Source organism: Pseudorca crassidens, chromosome 3 (assembly GCF_039906515.1).
Source record: "Pseudorca crassidens isolate mPseCra1 chromosome 3, mPseCra1.hap1, whole genome shotgun sequence".
NCBI classification, from domain to species: domain Eukaryota; kingdom Metazoa; phylum Chordata; class Mammalia; order Artiodactyla; family Delphinidae; genus Pseudorca; species Pseudorca crassidens.
In genome coordinates this window covers 161,800,675-161,815,277 of record NC_090298.1, presented here as the reverse complement: position 1 = coordinate 161,815,277, position 14,603 = coordinate 161,800,675, and the positions used below count along the sequence as shown (strand labels likewise).

Below are 14,603 nucleotides of genomic sequence, written 5' to 3'. Positions count from 1 at the left end.
CCCCGTTTGGAATGCAGCTCCTCCGCCACGATCCCAAGAGAAGAAGCTTCCTCGGTTCCCCGAGGGAAGGCCCCCGGGAAGGGGCAGGACGAGAGGAGAGGGAAACGTTGCCCCCGTGCGGAATGAGCGACCGCTACGCGGCCGGCAGTGGCTGCTTGGAGAAGCTGCTGGCGAGCGGACGCGCGCGGAGGGCGTCTGTCCACAGCCAGCCGCGCATGCCGGTGAGGGACGGCGCGCTCCAGGCGCTGCCCCCCTTGGAACTTGGAATAAACTCGCTCTTTCTCGCACCTGGCTCTAGCGACGCCCCCTTTTACGGAGCTGGGGGGAGGGGATCGCTCCCTGGGAGAAGGCAGGCGCGGGCGCCCCATTTTAGAGAAAGATTTGTAGAGGTTCTTGCTACAGGTCTGAAAAGGGAGTTGGAAGGATTCGAACCCAGACCTTTCGGGCTCCCCATCTTGGGCAGACTCGAAGGGGCTTTGGAGTCGTCCCCGGCGTCGTAATGCTCCTGGGAATGGAGGTGCTGGACTAGGGAGCAAGAACCCCAGCACCCTTCCGGTGTTTAAGGATGGTACAGCAAGGGGCGGGGGTCGCCTGTCCCTACAGAAACAGCAGTTGCAAAAGAGAAAATTGATGCCCACACCGGTATCCCTTGCCCAAGAACAGCCAGGATTTGCACCTAGATATGTCTGAAGTGGGGTGGGGAGGTGGTGGAAGCTCTCCTTAGTGAGGGTCCCTTCTTTGGTGAGGGTTAAGAGCTTCGGGGAAGAGTCGAGGGTGGGGCATTTGTCTGAGGGTTCATTCTTTACTCTGTTCATTCATGCATTTTTTTTGAGCGCCTGCTGTGTGCCAGGCTCTGGGACTCAGCCAAATGGCTTGGATTCATCCCTGCTGTCAGTGAAGGGAGCAAGTGAAAAGTAAAATAAAAGAATGGCGTGAAAATAAAATAATTGTAAGTTGTTGCTAAATGCCAGGTGGGGGTGAGCAAGGAGGGACTGAAGGGAACGCCATTTGAGCTGAGCCGGGAAGGAATCAAACACTGCAAACAGCAAAAGGAGCGTTCCAAGTGTTCCCAAGACAAGATGGAGCTGGTGTGTTTGAGTAATGCTAGGGACTCCTGTAGCTGGAATGGAGGGGGAAAGGAGGTGGAGAGGTAAAAGGTGTGTGTCTGGTATCTGGAGAGGGACCCCACAGGGCCTGGGGGAGCTTGGGGGTTATTTTGCCTGTGATGAGGTTACTGGGTTTGGTGACAGTGGCTGTTGTCATTTGGGGTGTATGGGAAACACCTCCCTAGGCCCTTCCTACCTGCCTCCACCAGAGCCCCACAGTACCTGAGGAGGGTGGTCATTTATGGGTCTGACCATACCCCACCCCTTGCTCCCTCACCCTCCATGGCTCTCAGGTGTCCTGGGGATTGTGTGCCACCTCTCCCCTCACTCCCTTCAAATAGGCTGTGGCCCCAACCCCCTCATTTTGCAGAGGAAGAAACAGGCTAAGAAAGGGGAAATGACTTGCTCACTCAATAAAAGCCACATCCTTCTCCCCTTCCCCCTAAGGTCCAGCCACACTACTCTCCTTTGTCCTCAACCTGCCTTGCTTGGTCTCACCTCTGAGGCTTTGCACAAGCTGCTCCCACTCCCTGCACCACTTTTCCCCTCCCTTCACGCGAGACTTGGCCTAAAAAGGTCACCTCCCGTGATACCCCATTCTTTCCCTCCTCACCCTTGTCTCAAGGTGTGATCCCAATGCCTGGGGCATGGCACATGCCTTTTTCTGTCCACTGATTGATCTGTGTAAGCAATGGGCCTGGGGTCCTCCTGCCTCACGGCCACACCCACAACTCAGTTCAGAGGGGACAAGGTCTCAGGGACCAGGGCTGGTGTCCCACTTGTTAGCTGGATAAGATGCATGAGACTTGCCCTCTGTCCACGGAGAAGCTTGTGCCTAATCCAGCAAAGACTCACTTGAAGGCTGGCCGTGGAACCCCGGAAGCGGGCTTCTCTCAGCCAGTGTCGGGGTGTGGGGCACCAGTCATTATGTGTCACGGGTGGAGGACAGGGTTGCGTTTAATTTCAGTCATGTCTTGTACCAGTTCTATGCCTTGCCCAGGCTAGTCATGGCCACGGGGGAGGCTGGAGGCAGAGATGCCCCAATAACAAGAAACAGCAAAATATATAAGTAGGGCTTCCCTGGTGGTGCAGTGGTTGAGAGTCTGCCTGCCGATGCAGGGGACGCAGGTTCGTGCCCCGGTCTGGGAGGATCCCACGTGCCGCGGAGCGGCTGGTCTCGTGGGCCGTGGCCACTGGGCCTGCGCATCCGGAGCCTGTGCTCCGCGGCGGGAGAGGCCACAGCAGTGAGAGGCCCGCGTACCGCAAAAAAAGAAAAGAAGAGAAAAAATATATAAGTAAATAAAAGCACCTAGGAAAACAGGGTGACATTTACTGCACATCGGAATTCACCGAAGTGCTTACAAGTCTCATTTTTGTGAATACAATTTTGAAAGTGTGTCAAGCTCTGAAAACAAATTTTCACCAGAAATTGTTCATTTCGGAGCCAGCCGGGTGGCTCCCACCCTCTGTGCTTAGAATCTAAGCACATCATGTCCTGCAGCAGACACCCAATGCCGTGCCAATCCAGAAAAGCCCACCACTCTGGGGTGGAGGCTGGTGATGGCTAGGAGCCAGGCCGATGGGCAAAACCCACTACATTCTCACTGCACTCCCCCAGCGCTGTGGGTAAACGGGCCACAAAGCCCCAGGTTCTGGTGGAAATGGAGGCCCAGAAGCAAGGGTGCGGAACCCAGTTAGGGGAAGACTAAATACCCATGACAAGTGAGGCCTGAAAGAAGCCCAAGAAGCAGGTGTCCTCTCCTTTCCTTTGACTCCCCGTCAACCAAGCACCCTGCTGTCCCTTCCCAAGTTTCCAAGCTGCCCCAAAGCCGCAACAAAAACGTGGGATACCAGGGCTGAGGGGACGAAAAAAAAAATACAGCCAACACATCATCCATTTCTTTTTTTTTTTTTTTGATCCATTTCTTTATTGTCCTTCAGATTCTAAAACTTCCTCATGACACAATGTATAGCCATTGATTCCAGCGTCTTTGTTTACTGGAACTTCTGTTCCGGTTTGGTGGGAGATTATTTTTTTAAACATTTATTATCAAAGACTTAGAGTCACAATAAATACAAGTGACAATCTCCTCCCCCCAACCAAAACAAACCACCTCCCAAATACCCTAGTGTGACTATTATACTTTTCTTTGTTAAGGATTATAAAACTTTAGCTGTCCTTTAAGAAAAAAAAAAAGCTCAGTCCAAGTTCTTTAGGCAAACGCCATGTGCAGCATAACTAGGCATCAAAGAAAAACCCTATGGCAGAGCAGCAAGGACTGTCTTTCCCATTATTTACACCCCTGTGATGATAATGTATTATTTATATAGAAAACTCCTCCCCATGTCTCTCCGCCCACAGGAGAGTGATTTGTGGGACACAGGAGCCACAGGATGCAGCAGGGGTGTACTGTCGCCTCTTTCATTCCCTCTGCACTGGAGTGAGCTTTTGCTTCCTGAAGATCTTATAGTACAGGCAGGACCAGAGCCGCGCCCTGCCCCACCCCCGGCCCCCACTCCCCGCCTCCCGAGGAGAGGCCACTGTTGACCTTGTCAAAGGTGTGGGTCCCAACAGTACACATGGGACACCGAGGACTGGAGTCCCCATGACATGGTCAGGATGGCCAGAGCCGTGGGCAGCTCCAAGTGGACGCACAGTTATCTGTGAGAGCATCCGCGTGCACACTCGGGCCCACACAGGCAGCCACTTCAGATGGGGAAGTGAGCTTGGTGAACCCCACACCCGAGTCCACAGAACAGCTGACGTTTTGAATAGTTTCCAGTTGCCATCGGGGGTTCCTGTCACAGATTCCTGGGCAGTTACAATTGTCATTTGGGACTGGAGGCTCCCACATTCTCTGGTTCTCCTGGGAACCAGATCCTCTCAGCCTACAAACTCCCAGAACTGTAGCCAATTTTGAGGCGTGGGCTTTGGGGCTGGGAGAATACCCTTAATGTTAATATCCTTCCCGTATTCAGAGAGGTATTTAATGCCTTTTCTTGCGACATTATAAATTTCATCACAGAACCATGCACTTGAGGCTTATAGAAGTTACACTGCAAAGGGGAAATTAAAGGGAAAAAGGGGGGAGATAGAAGTTTTGAGACAGTAGAAATGAATAAAGATTAAGGCATCTCACGTTCTTGACCCCCTTTTAAAAAGCTACATTTATGTCACAGTATGTCCTACTATGGGAATGTTCCTGCAAATGCTGGGCTGCAGGAGGCAGAGACAGGGTCAGGGCCCGGCCATCCCATCCTCCGCCTGTGGTGGTCAGTTTGTACTGAACTCACGAGGCCTATTCAACAGCCTGGAGAAGTCTGGCCAGGTGAGGTGAGGAGAGGTGGTTCCTGAGCATAGTGGAGAGTGAGGTTCTGATGGGGACGGGGCTCGGGGCCAATGCAAGTGGCTCAGTTTGAGCCCTGGAGTCACAGACCCAGTCAGCCCCCGCGGGGGTGCAACAACGATGGTGCACCCCCAGTGCAGAGGTGACCTTGGCCCAGACGCCTGAGTTGCTGCATAGGACTGAGGTCAGTTTGCAGGGGAGGCCAGCGGGCACTCCTTCTTGGAGGATTTGGAAAATTTGGCCCATGTCATTGAACAGAGAGAGCTAACAGCTCAGAGTAGTATAAGACAGGTATTTATTTGCCAGGCACACAGAAAAATGAGAGGAATAGAAATGCTTGCATACTCTTGATTTTTTGGTGTAAAAACACACCCTTCCCCGCTCCCCCACCCCTCCTGAAGGTCAATTTCCCCTTTCCCCCAAATCCCTGGATCTTGGAATGAAAGCCACCCTTCTCCTGCCCTCCCCTCCTTCAGCCCATCTACATTATGTACTCAAAAATCAATGAAAAATTTAGGATTTTACACAACAAAAAATTAGAATGCTTTGGAAAACTAGTTCTACGGCATGTCAAAAATGTCCTCTAAACACTGATAGTCACACAACATGGGGGGGGGGCGCGGCGGCGGTTAAATGAGCCTTTATTAGAATGTTGCAGCAGTGTATTCGAAGAAGGTGGCCCTACAAAATAAGGATTTTAAATTAAGTCCCTAACTGCATGGATAGTAAAACCAGGGCTGGGGCTGAAGTGAGGAGCAGCATACCCCATCTACACACGCGTGTGCACATACACATGACACCCTCACACCTGCACAGAGCTGGCCCATGTGCAGCACACACACAACAGCTTCTGCCTTTCCTCATGGACCGATTTTTAAGGAGTGGGAGAAACCAAAACACAACACAACTAAAAGCAGACCTGATCCTTTGTAAGACATTTCTGTAGACTCTAGGGGGGGGCTTAAAAAAAAAAAAAAAGTCTGAAGGCAAACCCTGGCAGCATGGCCCTGCTTTAAGGGAAGGTTCTAAACTAGACCCAAACATGAACCCTGAAGTCTGGGGTGGGGGTGCAGGGGCGCCTCCCCACCCAGACACACCTGACAGAAGCACAGGCCAGGGCTTAGGATGTTGTCCATCAAAGTAAGTAGGAAAAGAAAAGGATTTAATAAAATAAACCACCACAACAAAAAAACACAACAGCCAGCCCCTCCAACTTCCCGCTCAGGCTCTGGATGTTGCTGCCGATTCTCTCCTCCCTACTCTGTTGACGGTTCTCGGCTTCCAGGATCCCGGGCTCTCTGGCTGGGTCCGGGTTGCAGTTTGTTCTTCTGCTTAAGTGTGGAAGGTCGGGGGTCTCTGGGACGAGCAGCAGCAGAGGCCTTCTGCTGGAGCAAGGGCTGGGTGGTCAGAGGCCCACCCTCCAGGGCATGGGGGCCGTGCTTGGCAGGGAAGGTCTGCACGGTTTACATTAAACTCCATCATCGTGAGGTGATTTAAAAAAAATCTGTCAACCTAGAGATTGCCATGAAGGAAGGCAGTCAAAGATTAGGAGGCTAAGACAGAGGGAAAAGCAAAAACAAAACAGAATGCTCCGCTCAACTTCAGAAGCCCCGGGCGCCATTGCCCGAGCGTGTCACAGTGTCTAGGGTGAGCCGTCCATGTGCCCTTCAGGGGGCCGAAGGAGAGGGCGAGGAGCAGAACCAGCCCCCAAGGTCCGCTTTTCTGCTGGTGTTGGGCAAACTAAAGGCAAAGAAAGGAAGAAAGCCCATGGGAAAGGTCCCCAGTAATAATCCTGGTCCACCTGTGAAGTGGTCCCCCCACGTCGATGAGACTTTGCAGCCAAGATCGGAACTCTCACTTCCGCAGCGCGGCCGGCGCTTACTCGCCCTCTCGGGCAGCAGGGTGTCTTCCCGAGTGGAGGGTGGTGGGGCCAGGTGGGAGGGAGGAGGGAGCCTGTTCTCCACTGGGCCCGGCTCGCACTATTTCCACGTGGCCGACTGGGGGATGGAGCGTGGCGGGATCATGTCCAGGAGGTACTCCCGCTGGCGGTCCACAGCTGAGGAGGTCTTGTGCACCGTCAAGCTCGGGCTGACAAATGCAAGGGCCCCGCCTGCAACAGAACAGAGCAACAGGCCACAACAGCCCCAGTCAGGGGGAGGCTCCTGGGAGGACCCCAGCCTCAGCTGGGCCCACTGAGCAAAGGTGGTTCAAATACCAGCCTTGAAGCTGAAGAGAATTTAATAACTCAATCGCTTTTACAATGTTCCCAGCCTCTGCCATGGTAACCTTACACGTGGGGCAATAATCAGAGATCCTGTCATCTATCGGAACTATGAAAACTGAGTTGTTTACTACAGTACTATACAGAACACTGAAAAACTGCAAATGACTGACCTGTGCAACTGAGCAATCCAGTATGATGCAATACTATGCAGTCATTACAACTGATCCTGTCCTCAAAGTTTTTAATGATATGGTAACATTCTCTCATTAAAACATTAAGAGGGACACAGAATGCTAAAGACAGCATGATCCCTCTGTAAGGTACTTCCTATTTTTTATTATATATGTGCTGGCATTTACACACATGTGACATGTGAGTGAAGAGGTGGAGGGGGGGTGGGGAGGAGAAAGTCCTGAAGTGCAACATTTGTTCTCCTGGGGTTGACAATGGCCACTGCCATTATCTTCTCTTTTTGTATTCTCCAAATTTCCACAATGAACAAGTATCACTTCTTTTTTTTTTGGGGGGGGGGGGCAGTGTGCTGCACGGCTTGCAGGATCTTAGTTCCCCGACCAGGGACTGAACCCAGGCCCCAGCAGTGAAAGCGCCGAGTCCTAACCACTGGACAGCCAGGGAATTCCCCAAGTATCACACACCCACACCCACCCTGCTCCCCACCGCCCCACCAGCCTCCAACCGGCACAGTTAGGTTTTGGGCTGGCCTGCGGGAAAGGACTGCCCTGGAGTCTCAGCTGCAGCAGGGACCAGAGTCGTTGTGTTACCCAGAAGTATTTTTGGTGGGTTAATATATTTTGTGGAATAAATGTTCCAAAGTCAAATGCACCACAGAACCCTCCCTGTGCATCCAAGGCCAGCACTCCAGAAACCTGCTGCTAGGTCCTGCCCAGAAAGCCACCATCCAGAAACCCAGGGCAACCAGGAGTCCAAGCAGAACTCTTCTGAGAAACGCTGCTCTTAAGCCATGACACTTTCAGGTCTAATCCCACAAATCGTTGAACACAGCAACTATTTATTCCTTCAGATTCTCTTTCGAATGTTACCCTTAATACGAAGTTTTTACATGGTACTATCACTGTGCATACACGCGTACTCTCATATTTGACTTTCCCCACTTATCTCATGTACTTTCAAATTTCCCAGAAAAGGAACTTCTGACCAGTCTATGAGTTCTTAGCTGTAATCTTAAACATGCTGAACAAAAGTATCTCTGGTTTGTTTACAAATGCTCTCTGCTCTCCAGGAGGGCCAGATTCTTCTGCAGTTGGATGAACTCCCCCCCTGAGCTGACTCTCCTCTAGAAGGCTCTGACATTTGGGCATGTTTATAACTCATGGTCAGCTGCGTGCACAGCCGGCTTCTGTGTTTTGTTTCCACCAACAACCCAGACTTCCCAGTTCTGACTAGTGAGATGGATCTCATGATGGCGCCTCTTCTTCCTGGAGCAACCCCGGCGTGGGGGTGAGGAGGGAGACGGGACACTTGGTCCAATGAGACCTCTCACCCATCTCCTCCTCTCAGCTCTTTGTGCCTACATTTCACTGTCCAATTACTGACGGACACAAGACATATTTAACTTTCATCCTAAGGCCAGCACATAAATAATAAAAAACAGGACAAATGGTATGGGGGATGACCCAAGGACAACCCAGGGAAGGTGGGGCTGTGGCAGACTGGGGAGTGACCACCTGAGTGTCTCCACCTCCCCCGGTTGTTCCTCAAATGCCATCTCCTCAGAGGCCTTTGTTGCCAACCTCAGTTGAAATCTCAGCCCCCGCCCAAGGGTCCCCCTCCTCCTGCCTGCTTTCTCATTCTGTTTTGCACTTTCTACCATCTGACCTGTCTAAGCCAGAGGGGCTGGGAAGAGGATGCCCAGAGAGCAGGGAATGAAGGACACTGGGTGAGCAAGAAATGAAGTCAGTGTGCCGCGAAAGGTATCAATACACTGTAACAGCAGAATCAGACATTCTCTATGGCTGGAAGGGAGAGGGGGTGAGTTGGCAAAATGAGCATCTATGCTCACAGGGTCCACTGACGGCACGGGGGTGGGGGGCACTGCCTGAACGGGTTCTGTCCCCCATTTTGGGTCAAGGGCTGAGAGTTTGGGTATAGAGGGTGGAGACACCGAGGGTGATTAGTATTTATCCAGAGCTATCACTTGTTCAGGGCATCCTATTTAGTGAACAGAAGAGATGAAGCTGAAGAGTCCGAGGCAGCACGTCTGCAGGTTCAGGGCCCTTCTGTGCCATTACCTGTGCGTGTGCACGTCTTTGTTCAAACTAAGGAAGGGATGGACCCAACCCCAGCGAGGTCCCTACTCCGAGCCCCACGGGGTCTGCCCACCTGTACTCAGGGGCGCCTTCTTCCAGTTGGAGGTGGCGTTGCCCTTGCCAGCGCTCACGGCTCTCTCGGAATGTCTGCCGGTCCTGCTAACGAGGGCTGTGGCCGAGGCTGCATTCTGCAGTTTGGGTGACTGGCTGAACGTGTGCAGGATGCCTCGGGGCGTTGTGGCCGAGCCCCGGGACAGCTGGCTGGAGGCCTGCAGTGGAGAGAGGGTGCAACAGCTTGTGTGGGGAAGGGGGCAACAGAGGGCAAGATGCTCAGCGCAGCCGCTCCTTGCTCTGGCTGACCTCTTCCCACCCACACGGGATCCCTGAAGTCCAAAATCAGGAGACTAGGTAAGTTACACCGAGGCGGGAGGGTAGGAGGAAGGGAAAGAGAGAGAGACACACACAGACAGACACAGGCAGTGTGACAGTCGGCGACTGACGTGGTCACGGTCTGGGATGTGAGGGCCGGTTGGTGGTTCGGTGCAGGGGGCTCCCGGCACCGCAGTTCTGACCTGTAGCACAGCCCCGTTACTCCAGTCGCGGGCCTCTCCTGAGCGGAACGCCAACTTACGCCGGGGTTTTATGACCTACACAAACGGGGGTTGAAATCGAGGTCAGCACTGTCCAGAGTCTGGCCAAGGGTGATCTAGAGTGACCAAAGGGCAGCAGCTATGGCCGCTTGAGGCCCAGTCCCCACAGGATAGGCATTTCCTGAGGGCAGCGCAGCCACCCACTACGTAGGGATCTTGAGAAGATGTGTTTATTAGTGAATTACAAATGACTTCCAAGGACACAAAAAATTGCCAACAGGGAGCTTTGGGTCTATAGGGGGTGGGAAAGCAAAGCATTAAAAAAAAAAAGCAGCCAAAAAAACTTGATTTCAAACTTGCTTCTCTCCTTAATTTAGCTAGAACATTTCTTCCAAACGCCCCTTTTGTATCTCAATGTGGCTTTCAGAAAAGTCCTTTTAAACAAGAAGTGCTTGTCAGCCGGCACACTGCAAGTGAAAGCTACAAAATCTAAAGAAACTGCAAATTAGTATGTTCACCACCAAACACCACCATTAAATGCAATTTAGACGCACAGTTAACAACCAGGCAGATGATCGCCGAGTGTGGGAGAGAATGTCTGAACATCCTGCCTGCTAGCGACAACTCCCTGCCAAGGGAACGAGGCCCCTCTCCTGGAAGGCGAGGCCACCCAGCCCATGCTCCCAGGCCACAGCTCTGGCTCCCATACCAGGACTCTCACCTGCTTCAGCGCAGGGTGTGGGGCGGCAGCAGGCTCGGCCTTGGCCTGCGCGGGGGCGGCGCCCTGCTGTAGGAGGCGCTGCTCGATCTCCTGCTCCTGCTGTAGCGCCTTCACGAAGGCGGCCTTCAGGCGGCTCGTGTGCTCCACCTTGAGTGCCTTCTTCTGGTTGGATGCCATGCAGTTCTCGCACATGATGGCGCCGCCCTTCTCCTCCCGCCAGCGGCATGTGAAGTCCGTCTTGCACTGTGCACACATGTAGGGCTCCCGAGACAGCACAACGGCGGCTGACATCCTGCCCGCTGCAGGGAGAGATGGGTGTGCCGCACGTCAGAGGAACAGGAACACCACAGTAGGAGCCCGGACTACCCCCCGGTGGGATATGGATGAGGGCAGAGCAGGGGCAGCACCCTGGGCCATGTGGCCCAACTGGCATCAGGACACCAAAGCCTCAGTCAGTGTTCGTTAGGCAAACACATATTGGGTGCCAACTGTGTGCGGGCACTGGGCCAGCCTCGGGAGGCTTTGCTGGCAGAAGCAAAGTTGAAGCACTTAAGAAAACACTGTGAGTTAGGCACCCTTGATACCAACTCTCAAAGACATCAGTGCTGTCAGCTTGGCTTCTCCCAGTCATCTTTCCTACCCACAGTGCAGACATTTCCAACCCTCCCATACTGCGTCACCAGTGGAGAGGAGATGGTGACCACTCGAGGCCCCCACCTTGTGGTGACCGGCACCCTTGCTAGTGGGTGAGTTAACAGAGGACCAGTCATCTAGGCGAGTGCTTATGCCAACAGGCACTGTGCCTGGTGCCTTGTGGGTATCAGGGTGTCCAATTCTCACAACAAACTTCTAAGGGGCACACCCCACCCCACTGTCCTGAGGAAGAAACTGAGGCCAAGGAGCTGAAGTGACCTGTGCACAGCTGGTCAGCGGCAGGGCCAGGACACATACCCGGCTGCCCTGGGAAATGGGAACTTGGTGGCTCCTTGATCAGCTACAGGAGGGGTGACTGGGGAAGCCACAAAAAGCACCTGCTGAGGTGTGCGGTCGATACTTTTTTTTTTTTTTTGCGGTACGCGGGCCTCTCACTGTTGTGGCCTCTCCCGTTGCGGAGCACAGGCTCCGGGCGTGCAGGCTCACCGGCCATGGCTCACAGGCCCAGCCGCTCCGCGGCATGTGGGACCTTCCCGGACCAGGGCACGAACCTGTGTCCCCTGCATCGGCAGGCGGACTCTCAACCACTGTGCCACCAGGGAAGCCCTCGATACTTTCTTCAATGTATATATGTTTGCCATCCAATGTGCAGTAAGGGGTACCTTTTGCACTCTGTTCCTATCTTTTCTGTGTCCAGCACTCCTAAGTTTAGTTGCCTCTTGGCATTATGGACCATGATGCCGAGAGACCCTTAGCCTCCCCATCCCGCCTTGGGCCTGGCCAAGCTGCCCCTAACTGCTGAGGGGCTGTGCAGGATCTGACTCTAGGGGGGAGACCTGTCACTCCACGGAGCAGATGGGATGTTGCCTGCCCAAGCTGCCCAAGGCTCAGGGGTCTACACTGGGCCCCCAGCTCCAGCCCCCAGCCTACAGCTAACACGCTCTGGTAACAAGGGCACTTTTGCTTTCACACATCCAACCCCAGAGAATGGGGTACCTGCTTCCCAGGCAGCTGCAGCCTGCGTGACCAGTGCCAGAACAGACACACCAGTGCAGGGCTGTACTCAGTGTCCACCTGTGGCTCTGCGAAGTGTCAAGAGACACCTCAAGCAGGACTCAGAGCCTCCTCCCACAGTTAGGTCCTGTTTTTTGACAACAGGAGAGGGAGACAGACCCCTGATGAGAACAAGCGGAGACAGACTGGTCTGGGAGAGCGGGTGCCCAGCACAGGCAAGTGTAGGACGGGCAGGCATCGCCTCCTGACTCAGGCCTCCTGCCTGCCGCACTGCACTGGCCTTATAGCAGCATTTTTGCCAACTTAACCTTATCATAAAGGAGTCATTGAAGAGATCCAGACACATCCAGGCTGTGTCAGAGCCCACACCTCTCCCCACTGGGCCTGGCTCTGGTGCCCCACAGTCCCTCAGGTGGAGTCCACCTGGTCATCCCCTGCCCTGAAGAGGTTACAGCTCTGCCTCCTTCTCAGCTCTGAGCATCTGACGAGATCACGTGGGGTGGGGATTCAGGCTGGCTGCCTAATAAATGCCACCACGAGCTCAATCTAAGGGCAGAAAGTCCTCAGTTTAGCATCTGCTGGAGGCTCCCAAAGGGCCAACCTGACCTCTCACCTTTCAGTATCGTTTTTGCTCACTACCTTATTTATACTCTTTTATTCCTAAAACCCTCTAACATGCAGGTGTGCTTTCCAAACTACTTCCAAGGAGGGTAATAAAATGATCCTGGCCTGGGCATAGGTGTCCCTCTCCCACTTTGGAGACTAAGAGTGCTTGAGGCTCTGCAGAGTTCCACCTTTGCCCAACTCTCAGAAGTGGCCCCATCAGAAAGAAGGTGCCTATGGTACGTTTAAGAAATTATCTAGGGCAGGAGGGAGAAATCAGGAGATTGGGACTGACATGTAAACACTACTATACATAAAACAGATAACTGACAAGGACCTACTGCATAGCACAGAAAACTCTACTCAATATTCTGTAATGACCTATATGGGAATGGAATCTAAAAAAGAGTGGATATATGCATATGTATAACTGATTCACTTTGCTATACTCCTGAAACGGACACAACACTGTAAATCAACTATACTCCAATAAAAATTAATTTGAAAAAAAAGAAAGAAATTATCTAAACCTCACAGCAAGCAAATAACTAATGACAAGATGTCATCCACAATGCGCCCCACAGCTGTGGGTACACAGCAGACATGCCAACATGTGCTACGCATGGAAAACAACTTGCATGATGGAAACTTCAGCAGCAAGAGATAAAAACAGCCCCAGGCCCAGGGACTCCTCACCTTGCGTCTCCAGCAGGTTCTGCACCACCTCCTCCAGGCCGACCAGGTAGATGAATTCATTGTTGGCAGCACTGGGTAGGAAGTTCATCTCAGGGGCGGGGGGCTTGGGTGGGGGGATTTCAAGCAGCGTCTTCTCCAGCTGTTTGCGCAGTGCAAGCTTGGCGGCTGCCTGCCGACTGGCTGGAGAATCAGCAGAGGTGACCACGGAGGCCACGCTGGTGGGGGTGGAGTTGGCCTGAGCAGAAGTGGCTGTCGTTCCTTTCAGCGATGCTGCGGAGGGCTTTTGGGAGACAATGACCTGGTCAGGGTGCTTGAGGCGCCCACCCTGAGGAGAGCCCAACCACGGCACCCACAGCCCAGGTCGGCACCATTTAGCTACACTAAGTCCTTATGAAAGTAGCTCCAGGTCATCAGCACCATTAGCTATGCTAACAAATCCTTATAAAAGTAACTCAGGACTTCCCTGGTGGCGCAGTGGTTAAGAATCCGCCTGCCAATGCAGGGGACACAGCTTTGAGCCCTGGTCCGGGAAGATCCCACATGCCGCGGAGCAACTGAACCTGTGAGCCACAACTACTGAAGCCCGCGCACTTAGAGCCCGTGCTCCACAACAAAAGAAGCCACCGCAATGAGAAGCCCCCACTCGCTGCAACTAGAGAAAGCCCGCGCGCAGCAACGAAGACCCAATGCAGCCAAAAATTAAAAAAAATTTTTTAAGTAAAAAGTAACTCAGAGCTGCTTGACATCAACAAGCAACAGGAAAAGCGCCATTAAACTAATTGCCCTATGAGATGACCAATCTTATAAATACACTTGTTGAGGTTTAGCTGATATCCAATTAACTTTAAAACCTGTAATTTGCTACACTTTGCCACCTGAGGACACCCATGAAGCCATCACCATGACAGTGGGTAGCCCCTTGGCAACTGTCCCCCACCCAGGCAGCATGGCAACTCTCCTGTCACTATGGCCTGGCTCTCCTCCCAGCACAGGTCTGGGTGGCCTCCTTCCTCAAAAGGTTGCAAAGGTGGCTCACTGTGGCATCAATGGCATTTCCCTCATGAGCATCTTTGTGTGCCCCTGCACTTCACCTTTCCTGACCCTCACTGCTCCTGCATCATTTATCATCTTCTGCACCCCAGTGGCTGACCCTCCACCATCTCCTTGCTCCAGACCACTTGTCGCCCAACGTTATCAAATGCTCTCCCCCAAACTTGGAGCTGACCACGCCAGTGCCCTTAGCTTTGTGGCACTGAAGACACTTCTGGAAATAGAAGGAAAGCTGTGTACACCATCTCCAGGAAAATGCACACACCTGACAACTTGTATGTAACACATCATGGGGCTCAGGGAGCCCAGG

The 14,603-nt window shown here is 53.0% G+C and overlaps 1 protein-coding gene across 11 annotated transcripts in view; it reads right to left on the bottom strand.

The window, feature by feature from the left end:
* Positions 1-4,731: 4,731 nt before the first annotated feature.
* The window catches only part of GATAD2A (GATA zinc finger domain containing 2A), a 99,835-nt gene continuing 89,963 nt past the window's right edge, over positions 4,732-14,603 (bottom strand). For 8 of the 11 annotated variants that reach the window (XM_067733367.1, XM_067733369.1, XM_067733366.1 and 5 more), the window contains 5 exons: positions 13,244-13,523; positions 10,277-10,575; positions 9,430-9,612; positions 9,039-9,234; positions 4,732-6,563 (listed from right to left, as the gene is read on the bottom strand). In XM_067733367.1, the coding sequence (XP_067589468.1) occupies positions 6,433-6,563; positions 9,039-9,234; positions 9,430-9,612; positions 10,277-10,575; positions 13,244-13,523 (1,089 nt within the window). In that variant the 3' untranslated portion in view covers positions 4,732-6,432. The remainder of the gene's footprint in view (positions 6,564-9,038; positions 9,235-9,429; positions 9,613-10,276; positions 10,576-13,243; positions 13,524-14,603) is intronic. The other 3 variants (XM_067733375.1, XM_067733376.1, XM_067733377.1) reach the window with 3 other exon arrangements.